The 15097-nt window shown below is 47.5% G+C and overlaps 1 protein-coding gene across 3 annotated transcripts in view; it reads left to right on the forward strand.

Moving 5' to 3' along the window:
* The window catches only part of Cyth3 (cytohesin 3), a 98959-nt gene that overhangs the window by 77841 nt on the left and 6021 nt on the right, over positions 1-15097 (forward strand). For all 3 annotated transcript variants that reach the window (XM_008824006.3, XM_029559116.1, XM_029559115.1), the window contains exons 5-8: positions 4057-4175; positions 10826-10906; positions 14297-14409; positions 14618-14766. In XM_008824006.3, the coding sequence (XP_008822228.1) occupies positions 4057-4175; positions 10826-10906; positions 14297-14409; positions 14618-14766 (462 nt within the window). The remainder of the gene's footprint in view (positions 1-4056; positions 4176-10825; positions 10907-14296; positions 14410-14617; positions 14767-15097) is intronic.

A 15097-nucleotide genomic window follows, 5' to 3' on the forward strand; every position in this document is an offset into this window, starting at 1 on the left:
GGAGTTTTCTAAAGAGTGCCTACTTCTACTTAAGGCCACCAGCTGCAGTCGTCCCAACTGGGGAGGCAGCCTAGGCTTCAAGCCAGGTGTGGCCTTTCCTCTCCAGTGTGCCTGAAATTTCCAGGAAAAAAAGCCACAATGATGTTGAATATTGTACAATACTGACTGACTAGAATGTTGTGGTGGTGGAGAGTTGGAATGCTGCAGATTCAAAGTCAAATCATCCTGGGCTATCATCAGCCCCCTTAATAACTATCAGTACCCATGCTTGTGTGTTCTATCTAGGCTACCTTCAATTGCTGTGACAAAATGCTCTGATCAATACTAACTTGGGGAGGAAAAGGTTTATTTGTCTTACATCTCCCGGGTCACAGTTCATCACTAAGGGAGCCCAAGGCAGGAACTCAGGGCAGGAACCTGGAGGCCGGAGCTGGAGCACAGGCCGTGGAGGATCGTTGCATACTAGCTTGCTTCCCTGGCCCCTGCTCAGCCTGCTTTCTTATGCAACACAGGCCCACCTGCCCAGGGGTGGCGCCACCCACAGTGGGCTAGGCCCTCCCACATCACTCATCAAGAAGATGCCCTTCAGGCATGACCACGGGCCAGTCCAATAGAGGCAATTCCCCGATTGAGGCTCCCTCAACCCAAGTGTGTCAAGTTGACACTAAAGCTATCCAGCACACCCAGCAAGGGGTCTGACGCAGCGAAGGAGTTTTGACCTCTGACCTGTGATGAGATCAGACTGTAAACTTGTGCCTAAGTTCCTGTGCTTGCCTCTTTTTCTACCCCTGGGGCATCGCATGACCACGGGCCAGTCCAATAGAGGCAATTCCCCGATTGAGGCTCCCTCAACCCAAGTGTGTCAAGTTGACACTAAAGCTATCCAGCACACCCAGCAAGGGGTCTGACGCAGCGAAGGAGTTTTGACCTCTGACCTGTGATGAGATCAGACTGTAAACTTGTGCCTAAGTTCCTGTGCTTGCCTCTTTTTCTACCCCTGGGGCATCCCTGTCTCTGCCCACCTCCAGCCCATGGCTTACCTTCCTTCTCTGCTTACCGTTGCTTCTTCTCAAGGGCAGAATGGTGGCACTCTCATTTTTATCCTGTGCCTTTTTTTCAGGAAGCCTGTGCCAGGACAGGTGTGTTCTTGAGATTGAACCTGCACTGTTGACAGACTGTGCATGTCTTATGTTGTAGGTAGCAGCCAGGTGGGCAGCATACTCTCCATCCCACCAGAAATGCAGAGTTAATTTAGGGCTGTCAAACTTAAATGGGTATTACATAGTCCACAGATTTTAAATGTATGGCTTGTAGACTCTTGACAAATTAAGAAACAAAACTACAATCCAGAACAAAATATACCCAGAACATTCTAGGCCACCTTTCTAGGGCCACTGCTTATGAATCCACTCCCCACAGTATCCCACACTATCACCATAAATTAGGTTTGCTTTTTTTAAAACCTTATATAAGTGGAGTTAAAATATACCCTCCTGGGGCTAGGAAGATGATGGTTCTGTGGATAAAGTGCTTGCTATACAAGCATGAGAACTGGAGTTTGCATCCCCAGCACCGTTATAAAACCTGGGCAGACATGGTGGCTGTTTGTCATCCCAGCACTCAGGAGGCAGAGATAGGATCCCTAGGTCAAGCTGGCTAGTTAGACTATCTGGAACTGAAGCTCTGGGAGATGTGGCCTCAATAAACCAAAGTGGACAGCAGTCAAGGAAGACAAGCAGTGTCAACTTGGGGCCTCCGTGTATGTGCACTCACACATATGTCCACATGCATGCATACCACACAGACACAAAATTTTTAATGTCTGTTCTCTCCCTCTCCTTCTCTTCCTTTCCTCCCTTGGTTGCCTTTTGCCGTGTATGAGGTCTGAGAACCTCTAATTTTGTTCCTTCCATCTAGTTGCACAGTCTTCTATCATCTGTCTTTGTCTTTTCTCTTGCTGGTTGCCTGTTGCCATCCTGAGTTTTTGGAAATGCTAAATAAGGCTGCCAGATGGACTGTGGGTGTATGAGGAAGCCAAGGCGTAGGCTTGGGAGTTTGAGCTGGAAAAGCCTTTCTGAATTTGTAAAAAAGCCTTCTGTCAAGTAGATACCAGAACTCCCTACCTCCTTCCTAGCTTGGTGAACAGGTATCTTGAAACCAGCCCTAAAGCTGTCAGAAGTAAAAGGTTTTGTTGTTGTGGTGGGTCCAGGCAGTTCCCATGAGACAGTCCAGCTGATTCAGACCCAGTACAGCTCCTCACCTCTTAAAATTGCCATCTGTGATGTGCAGGTCTTTCAGGTGAGCATGCATTTTGCTTACTTGAAAGATGCATGCACAACCTCAGCAGTAACGTGCCAATTAGCATGTTTTTGGCCTCAGGTAACAGAACATCCAGCCACCACCACCCCCAAATTGGCCTACACAATGGAAATTTCTGTTACTTTGGCAATAAGTGGCTCCCAAGTGATGGGAGCAAGGTGCTCATTTCAGTCATGGAGGCTGCTGTGGTTCTGGTCATCACATCTGATTCAAGGCAGGGAGGAGGAAGAGGAGGAGCTGTGATGATGTTCCTTATAGGCTTCCATTTATGTCTGCTTGGCCAGAGCTGTGTCATAATATCATTTGGACATAGAAGGCTGTAAAAATGATTATCTAGGGTAGGATGGCAAGGTTAAAGAGTGGGGGCGGGGCAGCAAGATTGGGTAAAAAAGTGCTTGACACGAAAGCCTGATGACCTTAATTTGATCCCCAGGGCCCACAGTAGGAGATAACCAACTCTTAAAAGTTGTCCTCTAACCTACACACACAGCTGTAGCATGCATGTGCTTGCACTCACACATCATACACACATAATCATAATAAGGAGTCTGAGGAGATGGCTCAGTGGGTAAAGGACCACCAAGCCTGAAGGACCTGAGTTTGATCCCTGGAGCCCCATGGCAGGAGGAGAGAACCAACTCTCACAAGTTGTTCACTGACCTCTACATATACATTGTGGCACACGTGCACACTCACAATAAATCAATACATGTAATTTTTTTTTTTCGTCTTTTTGAGACAGGGTCTCCCTATAGCCCCAGCTGTCCTGGAACTCCCTATGTAGACCAGGCTGGCCTTGAACTCACAGAGATCCGCCTGCCTCTGCCTCCCTGAGTGCTGGGATTAAAGGCATGTGCCACCACGTCTGGCCCTCAATACATGTAATTTTTAAAATTAATATTAAAATAATTCTTGGTGCTGGAAAGTGGCTCAGAGGTTAAGAGCATTTATTGCTTTTCCAGAGGACCTGGGTTCAGTTCCCAGCACCCACATGGTAGCTAACAACCATCTGTAACTCCAGTGTCATGGGATCCGATGCCCTTCTTTGGTCTCTGTGGGCATTGCACAAATGTGGTACACTTACATGCATGAAGGTAAAACACATAATATAAAAAAATTTTAAATTAGGGCTGGAGAGATGGCTCAACAGTTAAGAGCTCTGACTGCTCTTGCAGAGGACCCAGGTTCGATTCCCAGCACCCACATGGCGGCTAACAACCGCCTGTTACTCCAGTTTCAGGGGATCTGACGCCCTCTTCTGACTTCCACAGGCATTGCACGACATGGGTACACTTATCTACTTGCAGACAATACACACATACACATAATAAAAATAATAATACATAAATTTTAAAAAATAAAACAATTATTTCTTAAAAAGGAGTGAGGTTTGGGGTTACCTAACCAGCAGCATCTATCACTTACAGTGGGGGCTGCCAGAAAGGAAAGAAATGGTTTTCCTAAGCTTGAAATATTTGATGATGTTGTTATAATTGCTCATATAATTTCTAACAAGCACTTACAATGGCTCTTTCTTGGATGGATGAAACACAGTGTGGTATTATGAAAATCAGACTCTGTAGACTTCATGGGTCTCTGGTGTTTTCATTGTGTCCAGATCTCCCAGGTTATTATACAAAGCAATTTCTACCTTTGAAATGGAGTGTGAGTGGTCCTTCTACCTAGCAGCTACCTCCTAACCATCATTTCCTGTCTTCCTGTCGCATTGTTTCTCAGGGCATTCAGTTCCTTATTGAGAATGACCTGCTGCAGAGCTCCCCAGAAGATGTTGCCCAGTTCCTGTACAAAGGAGAGGGCCTGAATAAGACTGTCATTGGAGACTACCTAGGGGAGAGGTAAGCTGGATGAGGCTCTCTCAGCCACTGAGCCTCAGGCTATAGAGACATAGGTACTGTCCCCAGTGTCCTGGGATCCTGGTGAGGACAGGGTTTTGGGATGCCTGGAGCATTTGGCCCTCACCATGTACAAGGGTTTCTTGGATGCCATGGCAAAAGTAGGTAAATGAGGGACAGGTGGGGTCTGTGTCTCTAAGAGTCACCAGTGCCATTGCCTCCTGCTATCCTTCAAAAGCACCTACACTTTTTGCAGGCTGGCCCAGTAACACCCCAGACCTCTTAGGGGTTGCTTCCCCTATCACTTGGGGTGTGACTTAAGGGAAAGCAGTGGTCAGACTGACTTCCCAGCTTTCTCAACTAAAGATCTATCTTTTGTTTGCTTTGTTTTGCTTTGTTTTCTGAGATGGGTTCTTGCTTTGTAGCCCAGGCTGGCCTCAGACTTGCAGCCATCTTCCTCCCTCTGCCTCCCAAGGACTAGAATTACAGGGCTGATCTTTCACTCCCTAAAGGTTTGCTGACTGTCCTTAGCTGATGTTAGGCAGGAAGACTAAGGCAGCACGTGCCAAGAAGGGCTCATCAAGGACCAGAGAGAACGCTATTAAAAGCCCAACATTGCCCAATCAGTGTACTTCTATTTCTAGCTTTTTATTAAAAATACTTTATCCAAAGTGGAGCATTCTTTAGCTTCTTTAGGGAGGTTGGACTACCTTGACATCAAAACCAGATAGACCAACCAAGAAAACCACAGACCTGTAGCTCTCACAATTATAGAAACAAAAAATTTCAACAAATTGCTAGCAAATTAAATTTAGCAATATATAAAAATATTATGTCCCAAATGGACTCACAGCTGCCCATGCTCTCCCTAACAACTGCTTACTTTTCTTTACTCATTTATTTGTCTAGTGCTGATATTTTTTAGCCCTGGGGCAGTTAGGTAGGGTTAGCTATACCTATAAGTCAATTAAAGGGCTTGGGGTGATGCTCAGTGGTTGAGTGCTTGCTTAGCATGCATAAGGCTCTGTGTTCAATCCCCAGCACTACTGTATGCACACAAAAAGTTAACACATTGGGGCCTGGGCATATAGCTTAGTTGGTAGAGACCCTGCCCCAGAAAACAAAGTGGAGAGCAATCAAGGGTATCAGCCTTTGTTCTACACAAATGCACTCACCCTCACACATTTGCACAGACACACATGCAAACATCCATGTACACATACCACATATACATACACATGCTCTTCTAGTTTCAGTTTGTTGCTGTGTGTCCTAGTTTGTTTCTTCATTGCTGTAACAAAACACTCTGACCACTACCAACTTGGGGAGAAAAGGGTTTATTTATCTTACATCTTCCAGGTCACAGTTCATCAGGGAGCTCAAGGTAGGAACTCAGGGCAGGAACCTGGAGGCAGGAGCTTGAGCACAGACCATGGAGGAACAGTGCTTACTGTCTTGCTCCCTGGCCCCTGCTCAGTCTGCTTTCTTATGCAACACAGGCCCACCTGCCGAGGGGTGGCACCACCCACAGTGGGCTGGGCCCTTCCACATCACTCATCAAGAAGATGCCCCACAGACATGGCCACAGGCCAGTCCAATAGAAGCAATTCCCAAACTATGGCTCCCTCAACCCAGGTGTGTCAAGTTAACACTAAAGCTATCCAGCACAGTTAACCCCTTGTCAACTTGACACACAAACAGATCACTATTAAACCACAACCTTTCCAATTCTTGTCCCCAAGATATGATGTTAATATCACAACATTAGACAATATAACCTTAAAAGCCCCACAGTCCTTAAAAGTCCTCAGTCTCTTTTAAAAGTCTCTTAACTGTGGGCTTCAGTAAAATCCAAAACGAGTACTGTCTTATTTCAGAGGGAAGAATCGGGCACACCTAAACAAAACTGAAGTCCAGCAAAGTAGCTCAAGGCTGGACATCTGAGATTCACTCATGATCTTTTGGCTCCAAAGGGTATTAGCAGGTCTACTTCTCTGACTCTGCCATCCACAGCACACACAGCTCGTCTTGCAGATGCAGGCCAGCTCCATTCCACACCTACTGCTGTCCTTGGTGGTCGTCCTATGGTCCTGGCATCTCCAAAAATCTGGGGTCGCCACTGAAACTGAGGCTACACCTTCACCAATGGCCTCTTCTTGCCTCTTGGAGTGCAAAGCCTCAGATTCTCTCCATGACCCCTTCAATCCTGGGGTCTTCATTGCAACTGAAGCTGCACTTTCACCAATGGCCTTTCCTGGTCTCTCAGAGTGCCGAGCCTCAGCTGCTTTCTGTGATCCCTTCAGGCTTTCAACACCAGAACCATACAGGAGACTCTTACACATTACCAGGTCCTGCTTCCTGCTTGAGATAGAGGCGGCGGGTCTCCTCTGTGTGCTGACCCTGAGGAAATACGTCCCAGAAGTTTTCGCCACAGTGATGCTGGTCTCTTGTTAATTACAGCTGATTTTCAGCTCCAGCTAACCAGCATCAGTTATCCCAGTAAAGCAAAGGTTTTGCTTCAGGTTCTGGTCTGTTCTTAATCACAGCTGATTCTTCAGCCCCAGCTGACCAGAACCCGCAGATTCTCAATTCAAAATCTCACACGAACAGCCCTGATAGTCTCTGTTTCCCTTTGAAGCTTCACAAGCCAGGCCTCCATTGTCCACAACTCTTTCAGCATAACTGTTCCAAGCTCCACTGCAACAAACTCTGAGCATGCAATGGCTTTTCCAGTCCAAAGTTCTAAACACTTCCACAGTCCTCCCCAAAACAACTGGGTCAGGTCTGTCACAGAAATACCCCACTCTCTGGTACCAAAAGCAACTTGGGGAGGAAAGGGTTTATTTGACTTACACTTCCAGGTCACAGTCCATCAATGAGAGAAGTCAGGGAAGGAGTTCAAGCAAGAACCTGGAGGCAGGAACCACAGAGGAATATTGCTTACTGACTTTCTCTCTGGCTCATGCTCATCTAGCTGTCTTATAGAAGCGCAGGTCCACCTGCCTATGGATGGTGCTATCCATAGTGAGCTGGACCCTTGAAAATCAGTCATCAATGAAAACAATCTCTCACAGACATCGTAACTGACCAATATGGTGGAGGAAGTTCTTCTCATACACATAAAATAAAAATAAATTAAAAAATTTTAAATATGAGCCGGGTGTGGTGGCACACACCTTTAATCCCAGCACTCGGGAGGCAGAGGCAGGTGGATCTCTGTGATTTCAAGGCCAGCCTGGTCTACATAGTAAGTTCCAGGACAGCTGGGGCTATAGGGAGACCCTGTCTCAAGAAGACCAAAAAAAAAAAAAATTAAATATGAATGTATTTAACAAAAGACATGCAAATTTTTTACTCTGTAAACAGCCTTGCGCTGGTGTCAGTATTCTCCACCTTGATCTAGCATTTGACTTCTTGCAGGAGTTGGCAAGCTAATCCTAAAATTTGTATGGAAGCTTCTAGGGACCTGAATAGCCACAGTCTTGAAAAAGAACAAAATTCAAAAGAAAACGTTCTGGCAGCTGGAGAGATGGCTCAGAGGTTAAGAGCACTGACTGCTCTTGCAGAAGACCTAGGTTTGATTCTCAGCACGCACATGGTGGCTTACAACCATCTGTAACTCCAGTTCCAGAGGATCTGATGCCTTCTTCTGACCTCCTTTGGCACTGCATGACATGGGCGCATTTATACACACGCAGGCAATACACTCATATGCATAAAATAAAAATAATAAATAAAATATTAAAAAAGAAAACTTTCTGATACAAAATAAGGCTAAAATTATACTAACCAATACAGTGACATAAATAGAGACATAGAAGACATCACAGAGGCTGGAGAGAGGGCTCAACAGTTAAGAGCATGTACTGCTTTTGTAGAGAACCAGAGTTCAGTTCCCAGCACTTATATTAGGTGGTTTACAACCATCTGTAACTCCAATTCTGGGGGTTCTGAGACCTCTTCTGATCTCTGAGGATACTGCACTCATGTACATATACGCATATGCATACACATAATTAACACAAATCTCAAAAAAAACTTAGAAGACCATAGACTAGAATTGAGAATCCAGAAATAAGCACCCATGTTTACTGTCAAATCATTTTCAACAGATATTCCCAGACATTTCAGCGGGCAAGTATAGTCACTGCAGGCTATCCACCTGTGAGAGAAGGCAACAGGCCCTTCATCATGCACAAAGTTTAAAAGGGATAAAAGACTTAAACGTGAAACAAACACTCAGAATGAACCAGAGGCAAATCTTCATGTCATAATTATGCAAGGGTTTCTTAGATCCAGTACCAGAAGCCCAAGTAATTAAAGAGAAATCGAGGTAAACTGAATGTCATCAAAATTAAATATTTTAATTTTTATTGACTTTTAGTTACTATTTATTTATGTGTGTGTGTATGTTTGTGTGTAGGCATGCAAGTGCTTCAGCACACGTGTGGAGGTCAGTTCTCTCCTACCACATCAGGTCATCATTAGGCTTGCTATCAAGCACCATTGTGTGCTGGGCCATCTTGCTGGCCCCAAATTACTGCTGTTTTTGGCTTCAAATAATATCATCCATGTGAAGCAAGCCCTATAAAAAAGGAGAAATACTTGAAAATCATACTTAAGTCTGAGACAGGCACACCTAGAGTATATAGAGGTCTTGCCAGTTGAGTGTCCCTAGTCTCTAACCCTGAATGCTGTGGAGATGGGAGTCTGCCTTTAGTGCTGACTCTGGGACCCACCACCCTGAGGTGCTGGCAGTTTTCATGGTCATAAGCCTTGCCCCTAGCTGTGAGACTAACCTGGCTGCCACCACTACTCTGTTCATACTGAACCAAGGATGAGTGTGTGTGAACACACCCACACACATGTCTCACTGTGCCTAATGCCATGCTACCCTGCCGGTTTAGTGGATCAGCAGTGCAGTGTTAGATGATGATGAGTGACAGCCTCTCCTGCGCTGCTGAGAAGGTCTCATCATGTGCAACCCCCCCCCCCCCGCTTCTGCATGATGAGAGGCTAAAAAACAGGCCTTGGAAAGGACAGATCACTCTTCCCTCCTTTCACTTTGAACCTCCAGGTATGGGCAGAGGGCTCTCAGCTGTGACCTAGTGCCTAGTGTTGGTGGCGCAGATTCTGGTTTTCAGGCCAGACCTTGTCTGCCCTTTGAGAAGAGTGAGTCCCAGGTGTGTCCTGTGAGGTGTAGGTGTTTGACTCCAGAGCATTGTCCTACTGCCCATGCTGCATGCCAGTCCTGTGGTGGGGCGAGTGAACCTTGGCCTTGTGCTGCTAAAGGTGTCACCAGTGTACACTGTGACCAGGCCTGTGGCAATACCTTTTAGTTAAAATCCAATGAAGCAATTGTTTTACTTTTTATTACCATCTTAAGTAAAAATTTGCCTTTTACTGTTTCATTTTAAAAGAAGTGAAATAATGAGCCAGGCGTGGTGGCACATGCCTTTAATCCCAGCACTCAGGAGGCAGAGGCAGGTGGATTTCTGTGAGTTCAAGGCCAGCCTGGTCTATATAGTGAGTTCCAGGACAGCTGGGGCTACAGGGAGACCCTGTCTCAAAAAAGACCAAAAAAAAAAAAAGTGAAATAATGTTTGGGTGTGTGGGTTCATGGTAATCCCATCACTGGTAAAGCTGAGGATTTCCATGAATTTGCCAGCTGGACCTGTCTTAACCTTCACCCCCTTCCAAAAACATTGCAAGACATTTTCTCCCACCCACCCAAACATTCCTGGATCTAGTATACATTTTATGGCTTATGGCCCTGAGCAGTTGCTTTTACCTTTCTGATGTTCAAAAATTCCCATCTGTGAAATAGAGACCTTGTTTGGGTTGTTTTGAAGGGTGCAGGATACACACCAAGCCTTGGGCAGGCCTCACAATCTGGCATGTGAGTGCTTAGAACTGGCCTCGAGTTATCTGAGGGTTTATGTAGACTCCTACCCATTATGAAATACTGTCTTAATAGCCTCTGGATTCTGTTTTGCACTGAGCCTGAAAAGAACTGGGCATGGTAGTACACACATGTGATCCCAGCACCTGGGAGGTGGGGGCAGGAGGATCTTGAGTTCCAGACATCTTGAGCTACATAGTGAGGCTCTGTCTCTGTGCTGACTAGCTTCAGTTGTCAACTTGACATACCTGGGAACCTCAATTTGGAAATTTCCTCTGTTGCATTGACCTGTGGGCAATGTCTGTGACACATTTCTTGATTGTTGAGTTATGTGGGAGGGTTCAGGTCACTGTGGGTGGTGCCACCCCTGAGTAGATAGTCCTCTGTTGTATAAAAAGCAGACTGAGCATAGCCCAGAGGAGCAAGCCAGTAAGCAGCATTCCTCCATGATGTCTGCTTTAGTTCCTGTCTCCAGGTTCCTGCCCTAAGTTCCTGCCCTGGCTTCCCTCAAGGATGAAATGAGATCAGATGGACATATAAGCCAAATAAACCATTTCTTCCCCAAGTTGGTGTTGGCGAAAGCAAACTAGAACAGTATCAACAAAACAAAATCCTGAAAACAAATTTATAGCGAGGAAAATGGTAATAGATAAGTCATCTAAAATCACACCTGCAAAACCCCACAATGGATGTGCCTTTCCATGATGGATGTAATGTGTACTCACCTTGCTTCTTGTTTCTGCTTTCTTAGGGATGACTTTAATATCAAAGTTCTTCAGGCCTTTGTTGAACTGCATGAGTTTGCTGATCTCAACCTCGTCCAGGCCTTAAGGTGAGCGGTTGCCACATACCATGTGTAGGCAGATGGGATGGCTAGAGTGCCAGTGGTCACTGAGTCACTCCAGTGACTCTGAAGGATCCCCAGCAGCCCTGCAGTCCTGGCTGCTCCCTCTTCCCTCCCCTCCTATGTGATGCTCGGCAGCCCTAGGCAGAAATCAGGACTCACAGGACAAAGCTTGCCTTGCTGTGCCTGCTGATTCTGTTGCTTGCTCTTAGTTTCTTTGTTCTCCTTCATTCCAAGTGAGCCCCAGCACTTGTCTTTTGGTTATTTACTTGTTTCTGACACAATACTCTGATAAGAAGCAACTTAAGGAAGGAAGGGTTTATTTTGGCTTGCAGTTTGAGGGTACAGTTCATCGTGGTGGGGAAGGTGTGGCAGCAGGTGCTTGAAACAATTGGCTGTTACAGCTTACAAATAATAAAAGATGTTGGCTGGGTGTGGTAGTGTACACCTTCAGTCACAGCACTTGGGAGGCAGAGGCAGGCAGCTCTCTGTGAGTTCAAGGCTAGCCTGGTCTGCACAGCTAGTAGCTGGGCTACATAGTAAGACCCTGTGCACAAAGAAAAAAATAATAAAAAGATGCTTCAGGTTTGTAGAAAGGAAGCTGAGGCAAATTACCCTTCAGAAGAGCTTTATTAGGAGAGTTTATGGCTGCCTCAGTCTCGTGGCCAGAGGCAGCCATAAATTGGGAGACAGTAAAGAGAGAGTTGCTATGGATAATATGATCAGCGTCCTGAAGGGAAAGAGACCTTCCGTTCCAGAGCACAAGTGGGAGGGCTTCTTGCTCATAGAGGTTTCCCAGGGATGGGGGTTGGGAGGGGTAAGTCCATGTGACCTAGTCCACTGATGTGAAATCACAAGGTTGTCTTGGGTCTGGGTGGGGTGGGCTGCAGCTGCATGTCCTCTGTCCTGGGAGGGAGACTACAGGGGGTGTGACATGGCTTCTGGGGTTGAGATGAAGCAGTAGCTAGAGCAATCTATGATCCAGCCCTGGTTACATTGTGTGCAGTCAGGAAGCAGAGAGAGATGGCCACTGCTATTCAGCTCACTGTCTCCTTTTTATTCATTCTGCCACCTCAGCCCACAGGATGGTGCCGCTCACATTTGGGCGAGTTTTGTTTCACTTAATCCTTTCTGGAAACACCATCATGGACATGCCTATAGTTTGCTTGCATAATGATTCTAAATCTAGTCAAGTTGACAGTGGAGGTTAACCATCAGAGTATCATACTGTGCTTTGTACAACCTCAGTTCCACCCTGGTCCACTATCACCAGATTTGGCCTCAGGTACCCAGTCCCAAGTGTGCCAAGGAAAATGTAGATCTAGCTATTAATGGTCACTCTGTAGCCTCAGTCTTGTCTGAGGAAAGTTGTTTTTACTATATATCATATGGGTGAGTGAAGGGGGACGACCCTCAGAATTCACCTGTTATGGTGTCCTCAGTGTGCCCCCTGAGTGGATGGCTTCTTGTCTGCTGTGGTGGTATCTGTACTAGGTCTTGACCCTGATGCACCAGTCCCTGTAGGAAAGGCAACAGGGGCAGGCCTGGTAGGGGTCCTCCCTAGCCTGTTAATGGTACAGGCATGCATAGCGGCCTTATCTGGTTGCATTCCCACACCCCCTCTTGCACTCTCAGAGCTATTCACATGGCCTCACTTCAGCTGTGGACTCGGGTGCTGGCAGCCGTTAGTTGTGCCCTTGGGACACAGTGCTCAGCACCTCTGCCTAGGTGGAAAAGCTTGCCATCATTGAGCTATGCAGCGAGTCGCACAACCGGATTCGCTGAGCTTAGATTCAGTTTTTGAGAATGTATGGCCAGAGAAAGGCTTAAACCTTCTGAGCCTGGAACAGCCATCACCACTGTGGTTCTGTTCTTTGTCAGTCATTGTCTGTCCTTTGTCTGTCCTTGAGGGAAAGAGGGTGGAGCCTTGGGTGATCTCTGCCCAGACCCAGGGGGTAAGGGGTGGGGAGTGGAGGGTGGGAGGTAAGTAGGGGTGTGAGTAGCTGCCACCTCACTCAACGTTTGCTCCAGTGGGTTCTGTCTTGGGCTCTGCCTGGCCTGAAGCACTGTTGCCCTTCTGCCCTTGGGCCCAACCAAGGGGTTAAGTGGGAGGTGCTCAGGATGGCCACAGAGAGTTCACTGAGGGTGGAGGAACATGATGGGTGTTGCTGAAGCTGTTGTTTCATTGCTTATTGGGAGGAGCTGGTTGCTGTGGGAACAAGGAAGCATGAGGCTGGGTAAGAGGTCTTCAGGCTAGTGGGAGTGAGGCCAGATGGGTCAGAGCTGAGGAGATTGCTGGATAGAGGGTGTGCTATTGGCCTGCAGAGGTAAGGGGCGGGGAGAGCACTCACATTTTGCTTTGCTGACCACGTGGGACAGAGAGGGAAGAGCATCAGGGATGGCATGACTCTAGAGTCTGTTCCCAAAGTGGGAACCAGGCAGCAGGTGTGATGCTGTTGGAGCAAGACCTGGCAGAGCAAGGGACCAAGTGTGACAGGAATCCCCCTGAGGGAGGGGGTTGTTGAGGGATTAGGCAGTGGTAGTCAGGCCTGTGGAGGAGGAAGAGCCCAGAGGGAAGCGAGCAGGTGTAGCAGACATGACTTAAGGCCCAGAACAGTCCAGTTCTTCTGTAGCCAGTTGATCTGACCTCAGCCCTCTTCTCATGCTGAGTCATTTGGGGCTGCAGAGCTATCCCTGAACAGCTGGTGTAAGGGCCTGGCTGTCTGGAGGACCCAGGGGCAGGACAATCATATCCTTAAGGCAAACAGAAGCAGGTGGTAGAGGTATCTTGTACCCAAAGAAAGCAATGGAAGGAGTTGGAGGGGGCATCCAGGGAACACCTGAATGGGAGGGGACCTCTGGGGACAGGAGCATTGTGTGCCTGGGTCTGTTCCCTGGAGGCAGTAGTAACTCAACAGCAGACCCTGATTGTAGCCTGGAAGGTATTAGATAGGCCTGAGGCTGGCTGCTGACTCTTCTGCTGACTTTGACCATGCTTGTAGAGAGGAGTCCCAGCAGGACAGGATTCAGTTTATCCTGTCAGAGCTGTGGCAGTTGTGGGGATAGGGCAGGACCATGGTAGTTTCCTGGCAGGTAGAGGAGATGGAAGTGGCAAGAAGTGCCTGGGATCCTGGACAGTTGTAAGGCATCGAGAGTAGTACTTGCTGAAGAATGTCTGTGTTCACACAAAGGAAGCAGCCAGCAAACCTGTCTTCATTTGTGAAAAAGGAGGAAAGCAGCTCCCTTTTTGGTGGTTCTGGGCACCTAGGCTAGCTAGGGAGGACATGCTTGTGCTGTGGTGTGAGGCAGGAGCTATGTTTGGGCCTGGCTAGATCTGTTCCCCAGGGGTCACTCAGCAAGGCGTCCATGTCTCTGCAGGCAGTTCCTGTGGAGCTTCAGACTTCCTGGAGAGGCGCAGAAAATCGACCGCATGATGGAGGCCTTTGCATCTCGCTACTGCTTGTGCAATCCTGGGGTCTTCCAGTCCACAGGTCAGCAGCCTGCTGTGGCCCCAGGGGCTGCCTTCTGAGTCGGGGTACTCCAGACTGTGGCTCCCCATCACCCTTACTGCTTTGTAGGGAGCCTTCCTTCAAAGCATGGGCAGTCCATCCTGCCAGGGAGGCAGGGTGGGCAGCACTCTTGGGGCCCCACTGTGTATGGAAATGCCAGCCAAGCTCAGAGCCCCTCTGTCCTCTGTAGACACATGCTATGTGCTATCCTTCGCAATCATCATGCTCAACACCAGCCTGCACAACCACAATGTGCGGGACAAACCCACTGCAGAGCGGTTCATCACCATGAACCGTGGCATCAATGAGGGCGGGGATCTTCCGGAGGAGCTACTGAAGGTGAGTCCTCAGGCCCCTTCCCAGCTGTGTTTCTGTACTAGTGTCTTTTCTGTTGCTGTGAGAAAATACCTCAATAAAAGCAACTCTAAGGGAGAAAGGGTTTATTTGGCTCCAGCTTTCATTGTGGGGAAGTCAAGGCAGGGACTTGAAGCTGCTGGGACATCCGTAGTCCAGAGCAGGGGGTGAATGGAGTGAATGAGCACATGCATGCCTGCCATGATCGGCTTACCTTCTCTTTAAACACACTAGAAGGACCTAGACCCAGGGATTGGCACCCCCACTTTTAGGCTTAGTCTTTCCACCTCAACTAATGTAATCAAGACAGTCCCCC

The sequence above is a fragment of the Nannospalax galili genome, unplaced genomic scaffold (genome assembly GCF_000622305.1).
Source record: "Nannospalax galili isolate Female #2095 unplaced genomic scaffold, S.galili_v1.0 scaffold809, whole genome shotgun sequence".
In the NCBI taxonomy this organism is placed as follows: domain Eukaryota; kingdom Metazoa; phylum Chordata; class Mammalia; order Rodentia; family Spalacidae; genus Nannospalax; species Nannospalax galili.